A 17620-nucleotide genomic window follows, 5' to 3' on the forward strand; every position below is an offset into this window, starting at 1 on the left:
CCACAACTAGCAAGCCCCGAGCCGGCACCTAATTTTGAGAGCTCTAGGCAGGCCGCATTATCTCGTTGGTCGTGGCTTTGATAGGGGTTGAGCGACGGCGCCAGGCTCATCACTACCCATCACTACCCCCGCACCAAATCCTAAGGCCGGAGACTTCGAAACGATAAGCAGATCTCTATAATTCTGATGTTTGCCTGCAGCAATTGCAAGCATTCCCATGCTGACCGGGGTCTCGGCCCGGTGGACGGGGCTTACTTATCTTAGTGGACCGACAGCCCCCAGAAAGTTGCGGGAACTTATCATACGCCACTTCAGCGATAGCTTTCACATTAAATTAGGACTGCTTCCATTGGATAAAACACAACATACAAGTGATGCCCATTGAGAAACATCTCTACTAGATAATAATTGAGGAGCCAAGAATGGCTGTATGTAGTTTGATAAACTAAGTTCTCCATAATTCACACGACATTGCTCCGCAAGTAGGTACTGACGAGCTCGGCAGCTAGTGCATTGCATCCGCTTTATATCTTAGAGCAGGCACAAGATCAAATTTGGAGCCTCTCAAGACCCTCAAAGTCTCGGACCGATACCTCAACGATAAGCATCAGGCTGGGAGACATCTCGTAGGTTTTGATTTCAAAGGGCAAGACGATTCAGGACCGTACTAGAGTTTCCGATACGTTGCAAGTGTCCCGAGAACCGTTCAGAGGCAAGTCTCTCACACACCGTCATGGTGACTCGGTCGGTCTAAGCCTCAATGCCATTCTTTGAACAATTCTAACGAACATAATAGAGCTGAGGTCAGCGAACATTCAACCAAGAGTAGTTGTTGGATTATTCTCCACGAGAACGCATATGATGTAACCGAATTCTTGGACTCTCATCCTGGCGGCAGAGCTATCATTCTCAAATATGCGGGAAAGGATGCGACAGATGCATTTGAACCTCTTCACTCGGAAGACACCCTAGCAAAATATATGAGGCCAGAGTGAGCAAACAATATTTCAAGCCCAATGCTTGAATTACACATTAAAATTTGTCGCAGTCAGAATCTTGGTGTTGTCATAGGGCCACCACCAGCAAATTCAATGGAGCAAGCCATGATACCGCCCTCAAAACCCGGAGAGCAGCACCAACCATTGAGAGAGAACAAAAAAATCGAACTTCGTTCCATCATCAATTTAAATGACTTCGAGATTGCTGCCTCTCAGCTGTTGGCGCCGAAAGCTTTTGCATGTAAGTAGAACAGCCACCTCAACATACTTGTGTCTGACTAGTATCGGCCAGTCTTCAAGGCTGGTGCTGACGATGAAGGATCAACCACCTGGAACCGTAAATCTTGGCATGCGATTAGATTTCGGCCACGAGTGCTCAAACCTATCAATGATGTGAGCATATCTACTTCGGTATTTGGGAATCCCTTCAGCGCTCCCTATTTTATCAGTCCTGCTGGGGGCGGAAAACTTGCCAATAGTACGGGCGAGGTCCTCATGACGAAAGCCGCGAGCAAACACGGCGTCTTACAGTGGGTGTGCAACAATGCGGGATGTACACAGAAGCAGATGGCAGACGCAAGAGGTCCCAACCAGGCCTTGTTTTGGCAAATTTATGCGATGAAAGATCTATCTGTGACTGAGCGGGAGATTAGACAGGCAGTTGCATCCGGCTATAAAGGATTTGCCTTGACTGTGGATGCAATACAAGTCGGGAAGCGTGAACGAGATATGCGGCTCAATATTGCAGAAGATGCGGTTAGTCGACCCCAATTCTTGACAAATGAATGTACAGCCAAATTTACATTTTGAAGGATATACCGGTGGAAGAGGATGATGAGACGAGTGGACTCACTGGCGGCATCTCAGTGACGCGACCGTGAGTCGCTTTCCTCAAAAATGGCATAGCTTATTGCTAATCAAGTTTGCTTCATAATTAGTGCTGTTTTCTCTGACTTCGATTGGCCTACAGCTATTAAGTGGCTCAAGACGATCACTGACTTGCCGATAGCGATCAAAGGAGTTCAATGTTGGGAGGATGCAGCCCTTTGCATGCATTATGGTGTGCACCCTTGGCTTTCCAACCATGGAGGTAGGCAGCTTGAAGGAGCACCATCAGCGGCTGAAACCTTAGTCGAGATTCGCCAGTACTGCCCTGAAGTCTTCGAAAAGTGTGAAGTCGTGGTAGATGGAGGCATTACTCGAGGGACGGATGTTGTTAAAGCACTGGCTCTTGGTGCGAAAGCCGTGGGGCTTGGCCGCCCATTTCTCTTTTCTCTGGTGTTCGGGGAGCCGGGAGTGTCTCGCGCCCTGCACATTTTGAGGCAGGAAGTAGAGACTGCAATGGCGCTTTTGGGAGTCTCATCTCTAGATCATTTGAATCCCTCATACGTAAGGCTGCAGTCTAGTAGACGCCTCAACTCTTTACTAATTCATGTTTAGGTTGATGGATCGGGGTTATCTCACGCTGCTGCTGTTGCACGAGCACATTTGTAGAAAACGGCCTTACGGTGATTAGAGATGCTTACGACGGAAAAGGACAATCACAACAGCCGCGCTCGTGGTTCATGATTTATACTTATGTATACGTTGCAGATAGAGGTCGTAGCTACAGATAGCCGGATTTGGTAATTGGGTTGCCATTATGAGCTATTATAATGTCTGACTTTGGAACTAAAGTCATTTGCTACCAGACTGAACGTCAGATATAAGATCAACTTCATGATGCTTCTGTCTGAGAGATATATGTGTCTCCCACAAACATGATCATAATGGTACTGTAGTAGACTCCGCGAATACGAACTATCATCTACAGAGAGGAAAGCTCCGGTAGCTTTCACTGATGGTCCCGTTCGATGTGAATAACCATTTCATTAAGTCTAATTTCACTCTGCTAAGTGGTGCTATACAATCGAAATCTGATGCAGAGAGCTCTCATTTACTTAAGTATATGTTCTATCCTAGACTGCCACAGTCGCGGCATTTGGTTGCTCTTTCTTAGCAAAGTTGTGACTATGTTCTCAATTAGTTGAAGTTCCTAATCATATCGCTTGAAACTATATAGCTCACCCAAACTGAACCTTGGTCTTTTCAAGGAAATAGTCTCCACATGTAATTGGAGGGCTGAGGCAGATTTGTGAGCTTTCAATCTTTCCAGAACTCAGATCTTGCGAGCTACTTACTACTTCTTCAATGGTCCTTGCATAACCACATTCTTCCGTCCAGTGTTGAAATATGCAATAGAGTACCGATCCGGGCTTTTGCCGATGTCCTTGGCACGAACTCGATGGAAGTTGGCCTTGAGGCGGTCATCGGACCATGCCACTACGGATAAATTAGCAATGGACAAACGTTCAGAAATCACCTGACTTACTAAGCATATCACCAATGTTGACAACTATTGGGCCGGTTTCCGCAGGAAGAGGGGTGAAGGTATCGCCGATAGCGAAGTCATTGTGACTTTCGCGTCCTGGGCAGATTTCTAGACCATCTTCTCCATCTCTTTGGAAAAGAAGCGTGAGGCATCCAATGTCAGTGTGATTGCCAGCTCGCCAAGTACCCACAGCATTTTCGGAGGCCATGTAGTGAATCATGCGCATCTGTGTAAGGTTGTCAGGAGCATGGACATCCATGGCCTTGATCAAATGGTCTTCGGGAAATCCAAGAGCGATGGATAGGCAGGCCACTAACGGCAAGGTCTTCGTTAGAAATACTGATACTAAGTGAGCCGACGAGATAGAACCTACAAACTTGCTCGGAGATGCGTTCGCATTTAGCAATGAACTTTTGTGTTGTGTCTTTGAAGCCAGGCACGTGCTCATCACTTGGCCATGCGGAGTTGCGTTGAAGCCAAAATGATTCCTTCTGGTCTGGAAGTCCTGTACTCGGGCGAATTTGTGACTAGATTATTGTCAATGACGAGCTCGGGTTCTATAATTTGGTTTGCATACCTTATACTCCCACCCATTATTCGTCCGAATATCGTGAGGAATTCTGGCCTTGATTTCCTGAGGAAGATCAAAAAACTTCCGAGAGAGCGCGAACTGGCTTTCTATCTCCTCAATGGTAATGCCATGGTCGACTAGTGTAAAGAATCCAGCCGTTTCAGCAGCCTCAACAAGCTCTTTGGTGATTTGCTCCTTTCTAGCCTCGAAGTCTATGAAATGTCAGGTCATTTCACAGTAAGGCCACTACAAAACATCTTACCCTTCAGAGAAATTGCGGGTACCGGAGGCTTGGAAGCCATCTCAATTGTTTAATGGCCACGAAAGGTAAAAGGAAACGCTAATTAGCTCAATAATACTGAAGAGTTGACCTCTACTTGTTTTAATGTGTGTTTTGAAGCTCGATCTGCTCCGTACATGCCTCGTAAATATAAATTTTAGCATCTAAATTTCGCTTCGTATTCCCGACGTCAAAAGTTGAACGTACTGTTTGAAGGCATCGGATCGCCACCAGAACCGACCACTCCTTGACGACGGCATTCACTTACCTGCCATTAATTACCTGTCAGCCTACAAGATCCGAATCTCTAATACTCAAAAAAGTTAGGGTGGTAGCGTCAAGGTGCCCGGCCCGAAGGGATCCACCTTTACGGCCCGAGATCCAAGTATGTTATCTTTCAAAATCAATGTACAAACGATCACGATTTCCTCAATATCAACCTACAAGATCAGAGATAGATAGGAAGTGATCGCTGTCTTATCCCCGAGACTATGCAATTCAGTAAACAATTACATGCTCTCGCTGTATATTTAATCCTATAATAAGAATATGCTCCACACAACATGGATAGTAACTAAATAAGTCACATACTGTTTCCGATCGTAAGTGGCCTGGATAACGTCAGAAATTACATTCTTACTAAATAATCTAGACCCTAAATAATTCGTCACAGAGAATTCTTGGCCATTTGGAGTGAGACCCAAAAGGGAAAGCTACTTGTTGCCTAGCCAGACCTATCGCCGCCCTCAGCTCCACTCGAGCCTAGTGATATGGAAGGGCCATTGATCATAGATCTACATTACCTTTAGAGGATTAGCCGAATGTCAACTCATTAGTCCAAGGTGGCTAACTTGTCCCACGTTTCACTGCCCAGGCAGCTTGTCGTAGAAGAGCTACGTCGTGTGATTTTAATCCAGTGAGCCCAAGACCCTCTACGCGTCCGACGTTCCACTTCCCAAGCAACTTTTCATTGCGCCAAGCATATATGTTGACATCAGCTGCACTGGTCGCTCCTTGGTTCACTTTAGCCCGGGGTATCTCGTCCGGAGGCATTTCCACGGTATAGAGGCGTGGCTCTTCCTCAGAATTACACCTGATTAAGTCTTTTGTTGTGATATTTCTAGGATAAAGATTTCGCCAGTTCCTTCGTAGTCATATGACAATTGGAGGTGGGTTGCTGGATAGAGTGCATTTGTCTCGCGCGCGGAAGGTATGGATATAGAGAGACGGAGTGGGGAGGTAGCAGATGCGATCGATGGTATAAGTGGGGAACGGAAGGCGGAATGTGGTTCGCCAACTGGTTGGGATGGTAACGTGGGAGGTGTGAAAGAATGGACGGAGAGACTGAACTTCGACATGCTGAATCCGTACTGAATATGATGATGTTATCAGAGGATGCTGATGGGATCTACTTATTCTGGTCCATTGCATGTAAGGACTCCGGAGCAGTTTGATGCGGGGTAGACCTTCACGTGGGGGCCATCTAGATTCTAGAAGGTCATGCTGGTCAGCGTGTGATAAAGTTTGTTACTTGTGGAAAATTCTGTCTACTAAATAGGGTATAAACTCTACAGAATCACCCGTTATTGCCCCTTAGCTCAGGCAGGTCAAATTTTGAAGTGTAAATTCTCAGTTGCTTGGTCGGTTTCAATTAGCGTCTGTTGAAAGCTCTCTTCGACATTCAACACTTATGTAGAACCTGCACAACAGATGAGTTTGCCTTCACACCCTGAGTATCAATTGCCTCCACTCTAACGAATGACATGGTCCCAGACATAACCGCCTTCGTCTCAAATCCGTCTCTGGGTTTCTCGTCGAGGAACTCAAGATTCGTGCTGGTGGTGCCTCCGTAGACCTTCCATTGCATATTATCGGTAGCCCCCATCCAACTCATATAGATGGCTGTGTTATTATTATGGTCATTACATGCGATTACATCGGGTGGGCTTTTTGGACGGCCAGTCCACGGCGAACGGTAAGCCCTGTAAGACATAATGTTACCCTGCCCTTGACCGAATTTGGCGGTCATTACGCAAGTGCCGTTTGAGCTATATTCTTTCATTGTAGGAGCTGCACCGTAACCCATAACAGCATGCCCGGTGTCCGAAAGGAGTTGGAGATTGCCTTGGGAACGGGCGAAAATTGGATCCAGGGAATCTACAAAACTTTCTCTCAATGTTGCCGTCATTGCCTCTGCGTCTAGAGTTAAAATGATTCCCGTAGTTTGATTGACTCCTACATGCTCAGCATTGTTGTCATTGTTGAAGAAACTGATTGTTAACAAAGATCCAAATTCCTGCCTGATGCGAGCATCATGTTGATAGCAGAAGGATATCCCAGCTCCTAGACTGAAATCGCCTCCATCGCGGCCCTTTGCCAGTATAAGTTAAGTGTGCAATATCAAAGATGATAACAATTGGTCTCACATACCTGTAAGGCCCACTCAACAGACCCATTTGGGGAGATTTTGAATATGGAGCAGTATGTTCTAGATGAGATGAGGTAAGAACCATCTTCAAATTTATCAACAGAGTTGATGTGGAAGTATCCCCATGGGTAAGTTTGATTTGTTCCCAGGTCCTCCAATGGATAGAGTTGAATAACGTTCTCTAGTGGTACTTGATCGATGTAGTCCAATGAGCTCCACCGGAAGAGGACTTCATTTGTGTGGACATCGATTTCGTAGAACAAAGAATCAGCAATCCATCCGTCACTTGGCCCTCCTATTGCACTCAAATCAAACTGCGTTACATTAATAACTGTAACGAGGATAGTGTTATCAGTTGTGATCTTGGACTCGTGCATATCAATGTAAGACCAGACATCGGACGAATCCATGATGCCTTGATATCCCTCGTCTGCTGCTGTCAAGGAAATGTTGTAGATGTTCTCATATGATTCATTTAAAATCTCGATAATTCCATAACCAAAACCCCAGGGTTCGGGGAATGATATTCCATTGAAGTATATCAAAACGTTTTGCCCGTCCAATACTTGAGGTTGGAAGGCGCTGTAATCACCCCTGGCACTCTGCCAGATGAGTTCATTATTGTCATCCATGATAAAAAGACTATAATTGTGTGCGTAGTCTCCATTTTGGTCAAAAAAGAGATAACCAGGACTTGTCGGACCTGTCTTAGTAACTTGGAGCTGAGGAGGTTGGGCAGAGCTAGATTTGAAAGTCTGCCACGGCCAGTTTGTTGAATTTGAGTTCTGGGCTCGTGTAAATGTAATGTGCAAGAGAATAGCAAAGCCACATGTGAGAGATTCGAGGAGCTTAGTCATTTTGAGTCAGATTGAAGGATACGAATTTGCAGAGAAATTGGGAGACTTCTTGTGTATTCGCACATTCGGCGGCAGCCATTTTCTTGTAGGCCTTCCAATGCTGCCGGTGTCGCTCTTCAACGCTGATCATCAATTGTTGCATCCTTGCAGCATTCTGTGGAGATGCTAGCGGACACTGTTATCTGCCGAGACCTTTGAAAAGCTTGACCAGGTTCTGAGATTTCTACAGCATCGTGAAGTGGATCCTACAAGGACTACCATGCGTATGTCAATTTTGGAATTTCTCCGATAAATGCCGAGGTCACGCTTGCCTCCGGCAACGATCCTCTTAAGATCTAGTAGGTAGAATAGACATGGCTGCTCTGATTAGGATTTGCGCCTTTCACCCAGAGTGGATTCAGAACGTAGTAATACCGTGCATGTCTCTTTGTAGAGCACAGTCTTTCCTCTGAAGTGTTTCCAGACGTAATGAGTGGGTACAAAGCTAGTCTGACACCCAGCAGCTGTGGGTCATACTCAGGTGCGTTATTTATCTGATAATCTGATAATCCACAGATCGCCATTACAGTCGGTCCAACTACTCTCGGAAGACCCATGAGTTGACGTAAAGTACCGCACAATTTACAACACATACACCCAACCATTATTCTGCGAATTTCTTTTCGCAAAGCGAGAAATCTTCTCAATTTACAAAAAGACGAAAATTCCCATAAACTTTCTCTCCAACATGTGATCAAAGCATCACATCTCAAGCAGAACAAGATCGATCTTTCTTTTATGAAAGTCGATCGACCAAGGTAATCTTAGAAGCTAAATGACTAGCCTAATAACGCAATCTAGAACAGTGTCTTCAGGGAGTTGATATTTGGGAGCCCAGTTCTTCTATCAAAGATGGGGTCGTTATTTCACGATCAACGATCGACAGAGCGCTGAAGTGACGGCTGACTTGGTGCAGAATAGTTTCTTGAGACCAATGATTCGCCTTCACTAAAGCCTTCAAGTGCAACTGCAAAGATCAGGATTCAGTGAGTGAACCTAATTCACAAGAAACGACTGAATAGGATTCGGGCCCTTCAAACTTTTCAATTATTGACATACAAATCTGGTGTAGCTTAAGTCAACTCTGAGGGAGTTTCTTCGTTATGATTGGGGCGGTGCTACAGCAGCTCTGACCTATGCGGTGCTTACTGGGAGCTCTCTTCTCTGTGGTATTAGCTGTAAGAAATTCAGTTTCTCTATGATTCTTTCTTGATAGAGGGTATTAGCTTTGAGATGAAAAAATTGACGAGAACGAATATGGCATCATTTCGTTCCATCTTCCATCTTGGCGCCTCTGCAATGGCTCCATTGGACATAGCTATATGATAGTGATGACTACCAAGCCCATAGCATTCGCGAAACAACAACTTAGCGCACCTCACTTATCTTGCCACGTCAATGGATTCAAGGACAAACAAGATAACGCAGCCCTCCGCATCTCTTACAGCCCGAGTGCTTTTCAAGTTGTCCCTACCGCAACTGCTTCAGTTGTCGGAAACTGTCATTCCTATTACTCGTGCTATATATATACGCAACCGGAGCGTTAAAGATGGGTGGAATCTACAAGCATATTGTCGATGATCTTCATGATGTCGATGTAATAATCGTAGGAGGTAGGTGATCTATGAGACCATCTTTCTTGCATTCAAAGACCTGACAAAGGATCTAGGTGGGACGGCAGGTTGTGTTGTAGCCTCGAGACTCAGCGACGCAGACCCGAGCCTTTCTATCCTAATTGTGGAAAGAGGTCCGGACGGTTGGAGAATGCCTGGCTGGTCGGCTAACGATCTAATACCTTACATGAGTAAGGTAAGATGAACACAATAATCATTTCCTTGACTAATTTGATGTGGCAGTTTGAAACCTATCACTGGCCAGGCTCACCTAGCGCTCACGGCACTGACGGACCCATTCATATCTCAGAGGGCCCATTTGGTCCTACAAAACTACAGGGCCAGTTTATCAAGGCCCCTGCCAGGGTCGGCTTTCCTGAGTCAGTCGATCTTCAGAACTTAGACTCCAACCAAGCTGTGCAACGAACCCTCCGCTTCGTCAGCTCGGACGGTATCCGGCAGGATGCTGCGCACGCCTACCTACAGCCCAGGTTCCAGAACGGCAACGATCGTAATCTCTTCGTACTTGTCGAGCACGAAGTAGTGCGTGTGATGGTTGAAGATACTCGGGTGGCTGGTATCGAGGTGCGCAGCAACCCTGTCTTTCAGAATAGCACTCAAGACCACAAGATCAAGGCCAGCAAGATGGTTGTGGTATCTGCCGGCACCCTCGGTACTTCGATGTTACTTGAGCAGTCGGGAGTGGGCGACCGGAATGTGCTCTCCCTTGCCGGAGTTAATGTCGTTGTCGAATTACCCGGTGTTGGCATGGGTCTCCAGGATCACAACACAATGCTGGTGTCGTACTACAGTAGCCTGGGCTCGGATGAGACGTACGATGACATTCTGGACGGTAAAACTATGTATCAGAAGCTATTGGAGCAGAAGTCACGTATGCTAATCTGGAACACTGCTGAAACCACGTCAAAAGTACGCCCAACTAATAAGGAGATTGAATCCCTCTTAGGATTACCAGCACTGAAGCTTTGAGAGCGCGATTTTAAACATCAAGCGAACAAGCCAGTTGCCACGATATCAACTGCTAACGGGTGAGTACCAGCTGTCATAGGTTTGGGTATAGTCTAATGAATCTAACAAGTCCAGATTTATCGCTCCAATACCGCAATCTGATTCAGGTGAGAGTTTCTAAGCACCGGCTCTTTCTCCTTTACCCTTATGCACGTGGTCATGTTCACATCTCTGGCCAGGCCCTGGATGGTGAGATCGACATGAGAACGGGCATCCTGACTGACTCGGCCGGCTTTGATCTCGCCATGGCTATGTGGTTGTACAAGAAACAGCTTGAGATCGTCCGACGATTAAATGTCTATCGTGGCGAGGTTTCTGCTTTACATCGTCCATTCGATGTCTCATCGGACGCTGTGTGCACGAAGCGGAGCGAGCCGCTACCGCCGGACGTCAAGGATATGGTATACTCAGCTGCAGATGACGCAGTGCTCAAGGAATGGGTCTTCGAGAGATTGTCTCAGAACTGGCACGCTATTGGAACTTGCAAAATGGCACCGTCGGGTAAAGAGGGAGTCGTGGATGAGGATCTAAGTGTCTACGGAGTTGATGGTCTTAAGATTGCTGATTTGAGCGTTGTTCCCGTAAACCTAAAAGCGAACCTAGCTAGCATGGCGTTCGCAATAGGGGAGAAAACAGCTGATATCTTTGCTCTAGACCTTCAGAGGCTTTAGAGATTGAAAAAGATAGCAGTGAAATTCCATTGGTATTTCAGTTCAAGCTAGACGAGAGAATACAGCCGAATAATGAAACTGCAGAAGTGAAGCAAACCTTCGTTGTCGTCTCGCCTTTTACAACGCGCTGAGTTGATATACAATTAAGAGATCCTGGATATAGCCCTTATTGGCTATCGAGTTGAGAATCCTAGGAGTTATAATAGCCGAGCATCGCCAACTTCAGATGAAAGCTTACAAAAAAGGCAGACAAGGGTTCGAGGTGAACAGATTTCAGAAAAATTACCAACCATTTCTATAGCCCAAAATGTCGCTTCATTAGTGAACACAACAAATATTATTTACATTGCCCCTAACTCCAACTACTCCTACCTACTTTTTCAGCCTTTCTGTAAGAGGATATCAGCGCATTCCTGACTCTGATTATGCCGTTACACACATATCTCTCCAGGGAAAGTGCCATAGAAGGGGATGATTGGCCCAAAAGCTAAGCGGGCTGCAGGTGGCCAACTTGCTCCGCCTCATGCAAGGCACAGCCCTCCTGTCCTTTCTTTTCTTTCCTTCACGATGAGCGCGCTTGGGGAATTATTATCTACGAGACATCAAATCCATCTTACCGAGATGGCATGCCAATATGTCAAAAGACAATATTATTCATGACTTTGAGGCGGTTGTCCTCGACCATTCAGAATCAGCATACCCGTACCGAAGTCTGGCGAAAAATGACATCCGACTTCTGAAAATTTTGCCCGGTGATGGCATCCTGATCAAGTGCTTACTCTTTCGTGTCTCGTTAGAGCAAGAGCCTCGTTACTGGGCTCTCTCATATGCGTGGGGAAACTCGAAGAGCTCTTTCAAGATCCTTCTCAACGATCAGCCCTTTGTTGTGATGGAAAACCTTTATGCAAGCTTACAGCAGTTCCAACAGATGACGCAGGGTTCTTTGAACATCGCGCATCAGTATTTGTGGATCGACGCAATATGCATCAGCCAAGAGGATACTACCGAAAAGAATATACAAGTGCCGCGGATGACCGACATCTACAGTTTAGCGGACCAGGTCATCCTCTGGGTGGGGATAAATCCGCCACTCGATGACAAGGGGATGGCGCTTCTATTTGAGCACGCCTCCGTCGTCGGAAAGTTGCTGGACACCATTCTCGAGGGCTAGGACAGCAATGAATGGATGAAATCTTACCCAATTGCTCAGGAGCTGGGATCGTCCTACTCTGCCGTTCTGTCCGCTCTAGAGAAACTTACTACTCGGGATTACTTCCGGAGGATCTGGGTAACTCAGGAAGTTCTCTTAGCACGCAGAGAACCTGTTTTGCTTGCTGGCCCGCATTCGACACGGCTAACAGATATATTTATGCTTACTATGATAATGGAACTAGACGATTCCCGATCATTAGTTTTCAACAAGAACTCAGGCATGAGCCAGCTGCTTATCGCAAGAACCCTAATCTGTTACGAGCCCCGTGCAGACGACGGCATGCGACGTATGATCCGGTTCTACGATCCTACGATGAAGGCAGCCGATGTTCTTGTGAGACTCTTGGGTATGACTTGTAGCAAACAAACGACTGTACCTCACGACCATTTCTATGGTCTATTGGGTATTGTCGGGGCCGTCCAGGGCGATGAATTGCCAGAGGAGCTTGCGCCAGACTACGACCAATCGTTTGCACAAGTGAGCCACCAGTACATGGCTTATATCATCGAAAGGACGCAATCGATTGCGATCTTTGGATGCTACAGCAATGATCTTTCTGGGGATGTCCCCTCTTGGGTATGCGATGTTCGGCACCTGCGAGGCGCCCCCTTCACAGATCGCGAGATGCCTACGACCACCCCGATCTTATCAGCAGACCGGATGAAACTTACACTCAGGGGCTCAGTCTGGAATACTGTTAATTGCCACATTGACGGCGACTGGGAGATGTTAGCAATTCTACGCAACAAGGTTGCGACGTGGAGAAATTATCCCCGTATCCTAACTAGCCGCATTACGCTCCTAGAACGAAGTATTTTCGCGCCGGCAGCTGTGCTTTCAGGACTTCCCCTTGAGACAGTCCGCCAACGTTTTATCCACGCCATCGATGACAGGGATGCGACCAGGGGAAATCTGGCCAAACTCTGGACTAAGGTCCAAGAAGGCGTAACCCATGACCAAGTCCAATTTCCGGAATTCGATAGTTCTCTACAGCTATTTCTGAACCGCTGCAGCCCACCGTGGCTCGTTCTTGACGATGGAACCATAGCACGCAGCGCCAGGAAGGATGCCATAGTGGATAAAGGGGACATGATATGCTTCTTCGACGGGGACACACAACCCGCGATCGTGCGCCGTCTTGAAGAAGTGTATGTCCTCATCGGGCATTGCACTTTCGTTGACCAGATTTGGTATTTTAAAGATTTTCTCGAAAGTCATCTTCAAAAAGAGGTGGATTAGGTGTATCTCGGGATCTGCTTGGAAGCTCCGGGGCCAGGGCCGTTTATTGCTGGCTCACGGAGATGCACGGGCCCTCGGCAGCTATCAGAGAAGTACCCACTGAAACGACTTCTGAGCATACAAACGGTGACCCGACCAGCTTAATACTGCAATTGTTCAAGATTCAGTATAACATTTCTTCAACTCGGACACTTCTTGCTCATTGATTGGTCTGGCTTCGATTCGAGATGCAGCACTCAAGATGGCGCCAATGAGTCCTTACACCTTCATTCAGTGTCCCTGCTCCGACCCCTCCACGATCTTGCAAGCCGATGCTAGCAGCCCGACGCAAGCTGAGCTAGACGATGATGATCGCACATTTGATCCTCGCGCTCCACGCTCTAACTATAGCCTATATCCCCTCGAGTATTTGTTGTACTGCGAGGACTGTCACCAGATCCGATGCCCGCGGTGCGTAGCAGAGGAGATTGTCACATACTATTGCCCAAACTGCCTCTTTGAGGTGCCGGGAAGCAACATTAAGAGCGAGGGGAACAGGTAAGCCGTCTTCTATGACTGTCAGGGCATTCCAGCACTGACGAATTCCCTCTGCAGATGCACACGTAGCTGCTTCCAATGCCCAATATGTATCGGGCCGCTCTCTGTGACAAATCTCGAGTCCGCGCCAGACCCGAAGCTCCTCGTGCCCGAAAACGCGTCGACGACGTCTGGCCCCTACGTGCTTACTTGCTCATACTGTAACTGGAGCTCAACCGAGATCGGCATCAAGTTCGACAAGCCTAATGGCATCTATAGCCAGCTGCAGAAGATTCGCAACGGCGGCAAGACGCGCCTAACCCCCAAGGAGCGGAAAGACAAGCGGAAAGATGCATCCTCTGGGTCGGCGCTGGCATCCATATCGGAGACGCCAAAGGAGGTGGTTGTTGAAGGCGACTTGGATATTGAGACACAGTTTGCCAACCTGAAAGCCTTCTATCAGTCCCAGCTTGCTCAGACCAATCCTGCGGGGCCGGGCCTTTCGGCATTGGGGGATCTAGGCTTCAGCTCCCCAGGTTCGCTTTCCAGGATCATGAGTCTATACACAGGAGGGAGCTTGGTAGACAAGAAGGCCAAGTCGCGAGCCGGAACGATGCGAGAGGCGCTCGAGGCCGATGAAGGCTTGAGGCTCGCCAATCTAGACGAACAAGGTGCTATTCACCAGTTACAACAGTCCGGCTGGGACGGCACAGTCACAGCCGATCAATTATCGTCGCAGCCTCCGAACGTCGGAGAGATTGATCTATACGGTCGGTCACGTTTTGCAGACGAGCTACGACCTATACCTTATCTACTGCGCACGAAGCGCTCAAAGCGATGTCCCATCTGCCGTCACATTATCAGCAAGCCCGAAGCGAAGGTTGCTACAACGCGTTTCCGCATCAGGCTCGTCGCCGGAAGCTACATCCCTAGTATAACCATCCGGCCACTCACACTGCCGACATCATCTTCAACGGGGGCAATTAACACTCCCACAGACCTGCTTGCTCCGCTCAAGCCTGTGCAGTATCTGCTCACGTTCAAGAACCCTATTTTTGAGACAATCAAGGTGACACTTGCAACCCCGGCTACTACACCAGGCCGGTTCGCAAGCAAGGTGACGGTTCTCTGTCCGCAGTTTGAGATCGACGCCAACACTGATGTATGGGATGAGGCGCTCAAAGACGGCGAGAAAGAGCGGCGACGGAGAAGGGGCGAAGAAGGTCAGCACCAAGCCGAGGCTGGAAAGATCTGGGAACGTGGTCGCAACTGGGTTAGCATCGTCGTCGAAGTTGTGCCAGCTTCGCTGCGCCTCGACACTCTTGCTCTGATGAAGAAGGATGGGGAGGACATTGATCTAGGGCCGTTAAGGACGGACGAGGACATCTTAGAGATACCCATGTTTGTACGAGTGGAATGGGAAGCAGACGCTGCCCATGATGAAGTCGGTGCAGCGCCAGGTAAAGACAAGGAGGCGAGGGAGAAGCGCGAAATGGCGTATTGGTGCGTGCTTGGAATTGGACGCATTAGTCAGGATTGAAACATGCAAAAGCCACGATACCCCAGATTACGTTTTGAGAATATTGTAATGCAGACAGGCAATGCAGAACCAAGCTTGTATTTGCACAACAAGCTATCTAAGACGCCATTTCCCTTTTCACATCCGTGATCAATGCTTTCATGAAAAGACGACCAAAATTCCGACCCTTAATCCGCTTAGAAGTCCGAGGCACCAGTCTGGGGGAACTCGAAGATGACACCGCGGCCAGTCAACCGCCTGTAGACCTCGGAGTAGGTGTCCAGTCTGTAGTCAACACCACCACGCTCCTTCTCGTCGAGGATGACCTTCAGGGTCTTGGAGCCGTCCTCCTTGGTGCGGAGACGCTTGCCAACAATCTCAACGGGGTAGACGAGATCGGTCAAGACAGCATCGTGGACAGCGGTGAGAGTCCTGGAGCGGGGGCGCTTCTGCTTCTGGGTGTTGCGAGAGCGGGTGGAGCGCTTGGGCTTCGGCAGGATGCGGCGAGAAGCCAGGATCAGGACGTGGCGGTCAGAGAACTTCTTCTCCAGCTCGCGGGTGAGGCTGCGAAAAGCTATCAGCGAATTGAAGAGCGAACAGATGTCATTGAAAAACACTTACCGCTGCTGGACACGGTGGAAACCCTGCAGGGAAGGGACGGGGACAAAGATGACAATTGCCTTCTTGCCGTGGCCAACTTCGATCTAGTCAAGACCCAAAGTCAGCATGCGAGCTCCAGGATGCTGAGAATCCTTGGACCGCTTCCCGTCCTATTCCACGAGCTGTGATGTTATCTGGGTGTCGGGTTTCGTTCAGGCGCCGTCAAAGCGCCCTTAGAAATGTAGACAGTCCTGCGCGTCGGTGACGACGAGAGACCTGATCACGGGGGACTCGGTGGAATAGGGATCTCGGTTGCGATTCGCGGGTTCATAGTCACTCATATCAGTGCAACGGCATTTCTCACCTCTCGGGCAGAGACAAACTGCAGAGGTCGGAGGGCGACCTTGAGATCGGCAGTGTTTGTCTCGAGATCGTACAGAGCACCAGCAATGCTGGTCTCCAGCTCAGAAGGGTTCTGGCGGGACGGGCTGTTCGCCGCGATCTTGTTGAGGGCTGGGCTGGACATGATTGCGGTGTTGTGTGTTTTGAATTGAAAGCACACTCGCGATGTCTGGTCGGCGGAGCGAAGTAAAAGTTTCGAGGTCCAGGCCCACCTGCCCACCAAAAGTCCTCGCTTAGTTGGGGTTTGCAAACCCTAACTCCACACCAGTCACGTGCAACCTCTCTGGGGCTGGGCTGTCAGCAGCTGGTCACCAGCTGCGCTAGCAAGCTTGGTCCCCCCCTTTTTCTCTCAACACCACACGTTCGTCTCGGTGGATTGCTGAATCAAATGTGATGGATACCTGAGCTTTTCGACATACACTTAGGAAGCACAAGCTTGGGGAAGGATCTGGCAGCAAGAAGACTTTCCGCAACAACAACAACAACGGATTAGGGTCATTGCCACGCCCTGGTCTTAGGGTTGCTCTTGCTGCCACTTTCGTACAGTGATTAGGTCAATAGTTCAATAACGTGGCACGATCCAAGAATACTGTGCTGACAGCCAACCAGCTCGTAATTTACACACCAGAAGATGTTGATCATTCTAAGGGCAACAAACTACTCTGGTAGGCTAGTTACACTCATAAGCTCTATAATAGGCGTAAACATGGTAAATGAATCTACCTACAATTTTGATCTGCCTGCAATATTCTGTCATTGGCGCCTGCCATTTACCACTGGTGACTGCCACGGCAATTGCGGTCGACAGTGCTCATCCCTAAGCTGGCATCGTCTCGTCCACGTTCTCTCTGAAACACGTTTTCAATCATTCTTTCAAAGAATTTCAGTAAAACTTCTCCTAGGACTCTTCACTTCTTCTCTATGCTTAGCTTTCGCTCATAGCAGCCTATTGCAAGCGCCTTGTTTGCATTCAGCTTCCGCCTGGTCCGATTGTCATGGAAAGCCGGATCGAGACGCCGGTGCTGGGCATAGCTCCGGAACTGGGTGCTAACCTGGCCCACCGGAGTAACGGGACTACGCGGAGATCTAAGCTGCTGGCATTCTACTCTCATCCATGGACTCAAATCATCCTAATCAGTGTAATTTGTTTTTGCTGTCCGGGAGTAAGAGGTTCTCATTAGCGTCTCGCATTTCACCGCTGACGTGATGCTCTCGTTAGATGTACAATACTTTGAGTGGCCTCGGCGGATCTGGACAGGTTGACTCTACCGTTG

The 17620-nt window shown here is 48.2% G+C and overlaps 4 protein-coding genes across 4 annotated transcripts; 2 read left to right on the top strand and 2 right to left on the bottom strand.

Moving 5' to 3' along the window:
• Positions 1-3177: 3177 nt before the first annotated feature.
• UCRPA7_6632 (putative gibberellin 20- protein) lies at positions 3178-4242 on the bottom strand (the record flags this gene model as incomplete). Its single annotated transcript, XM_007919169.1, has 4 exons — positions 3178-3320; positions 3370-3595; positions 3947-4152; positions 4203-4242. 4 exons carry the CDS (start codon positions 4240-4242, stop codon positions 3178-3180), a joined length of 615 nt encoding a protein of 204 aa, XP_007917360.1.
• Positions 4243-9344: 5102 nt separating this feature from the next.
• UCRPA7_6633 (putative alcohol oxidase protein) lies at positions 9345-10857 on the top strand (the record flags this gene model as incomplete). The annotated part of the gene is made up of 4 exons (XM_007919170.1): positions 9345-9353; positions 9401-10049; positions 10262-10293; positions 10366-10857. The coding sequence occupies 4 exons, from the start codon at positions 9345-9347 to the stop codon at positions 10855-10857; spliced, it is 1182 nt and encodes a 393-aa protein (XP_007917361.1).
• A 2693-nt stretch (positions 10858-13550) lies between these two features.
• UCRPA7_6634 (putative dynactin arp1 p62 subunit ro2 protein) lies at positions 13551-15365 on the top strand (the record flags this gene model as incomplete). The annotated part of the gene is made up of 2 exons (XM_007919171.1): positions 13551-13846; positions 13904-15365. 2 exons carry the CDS (start codon positions 13551-13553, stop codon positions 15363-15365), a joined length of 1758 nt encoding a protein of 585 aa, XP_007917362.1.
• Positions 15366-15541: 176 nt separating this feature from the next.
• UCRPA7_6635 (putative 40s ribosomal protein s7 protein) lies at positions 15542-16470 on the bottom strand (the record flags this gene model as incomplete). Its single annotated transcript, XM_007919172.1, has 3 exons — positions 15542-15908; positions 15966-16048; positions 16309-16470. The coding sequence occupies 3 exons, from the start codon at positions 16468-16470 to the stop codon at positions 15542-15544; spliced, it is 612 nt and encodes a 203-aa protein (XP_007917363.1).
• Positions 16471-17620: the final 1150 nt, after the last annotated feature.

This window comes from Phaeoacremonium minimum (assembly GCF_000392275.1).
Source record: "Phaeoacremonium minimum UCRPA7 unplaced genomic scaffold PA7_03_scaffold_480, whole genome shotgun sequence".
Taxonomy (NCBI): Eukaryota; Fungi; Ascomycota; class Sordariomycetes; order Togniniales; family Togniniaceae; genus Phaeoacremonium; species Phaeoacremonium minimum.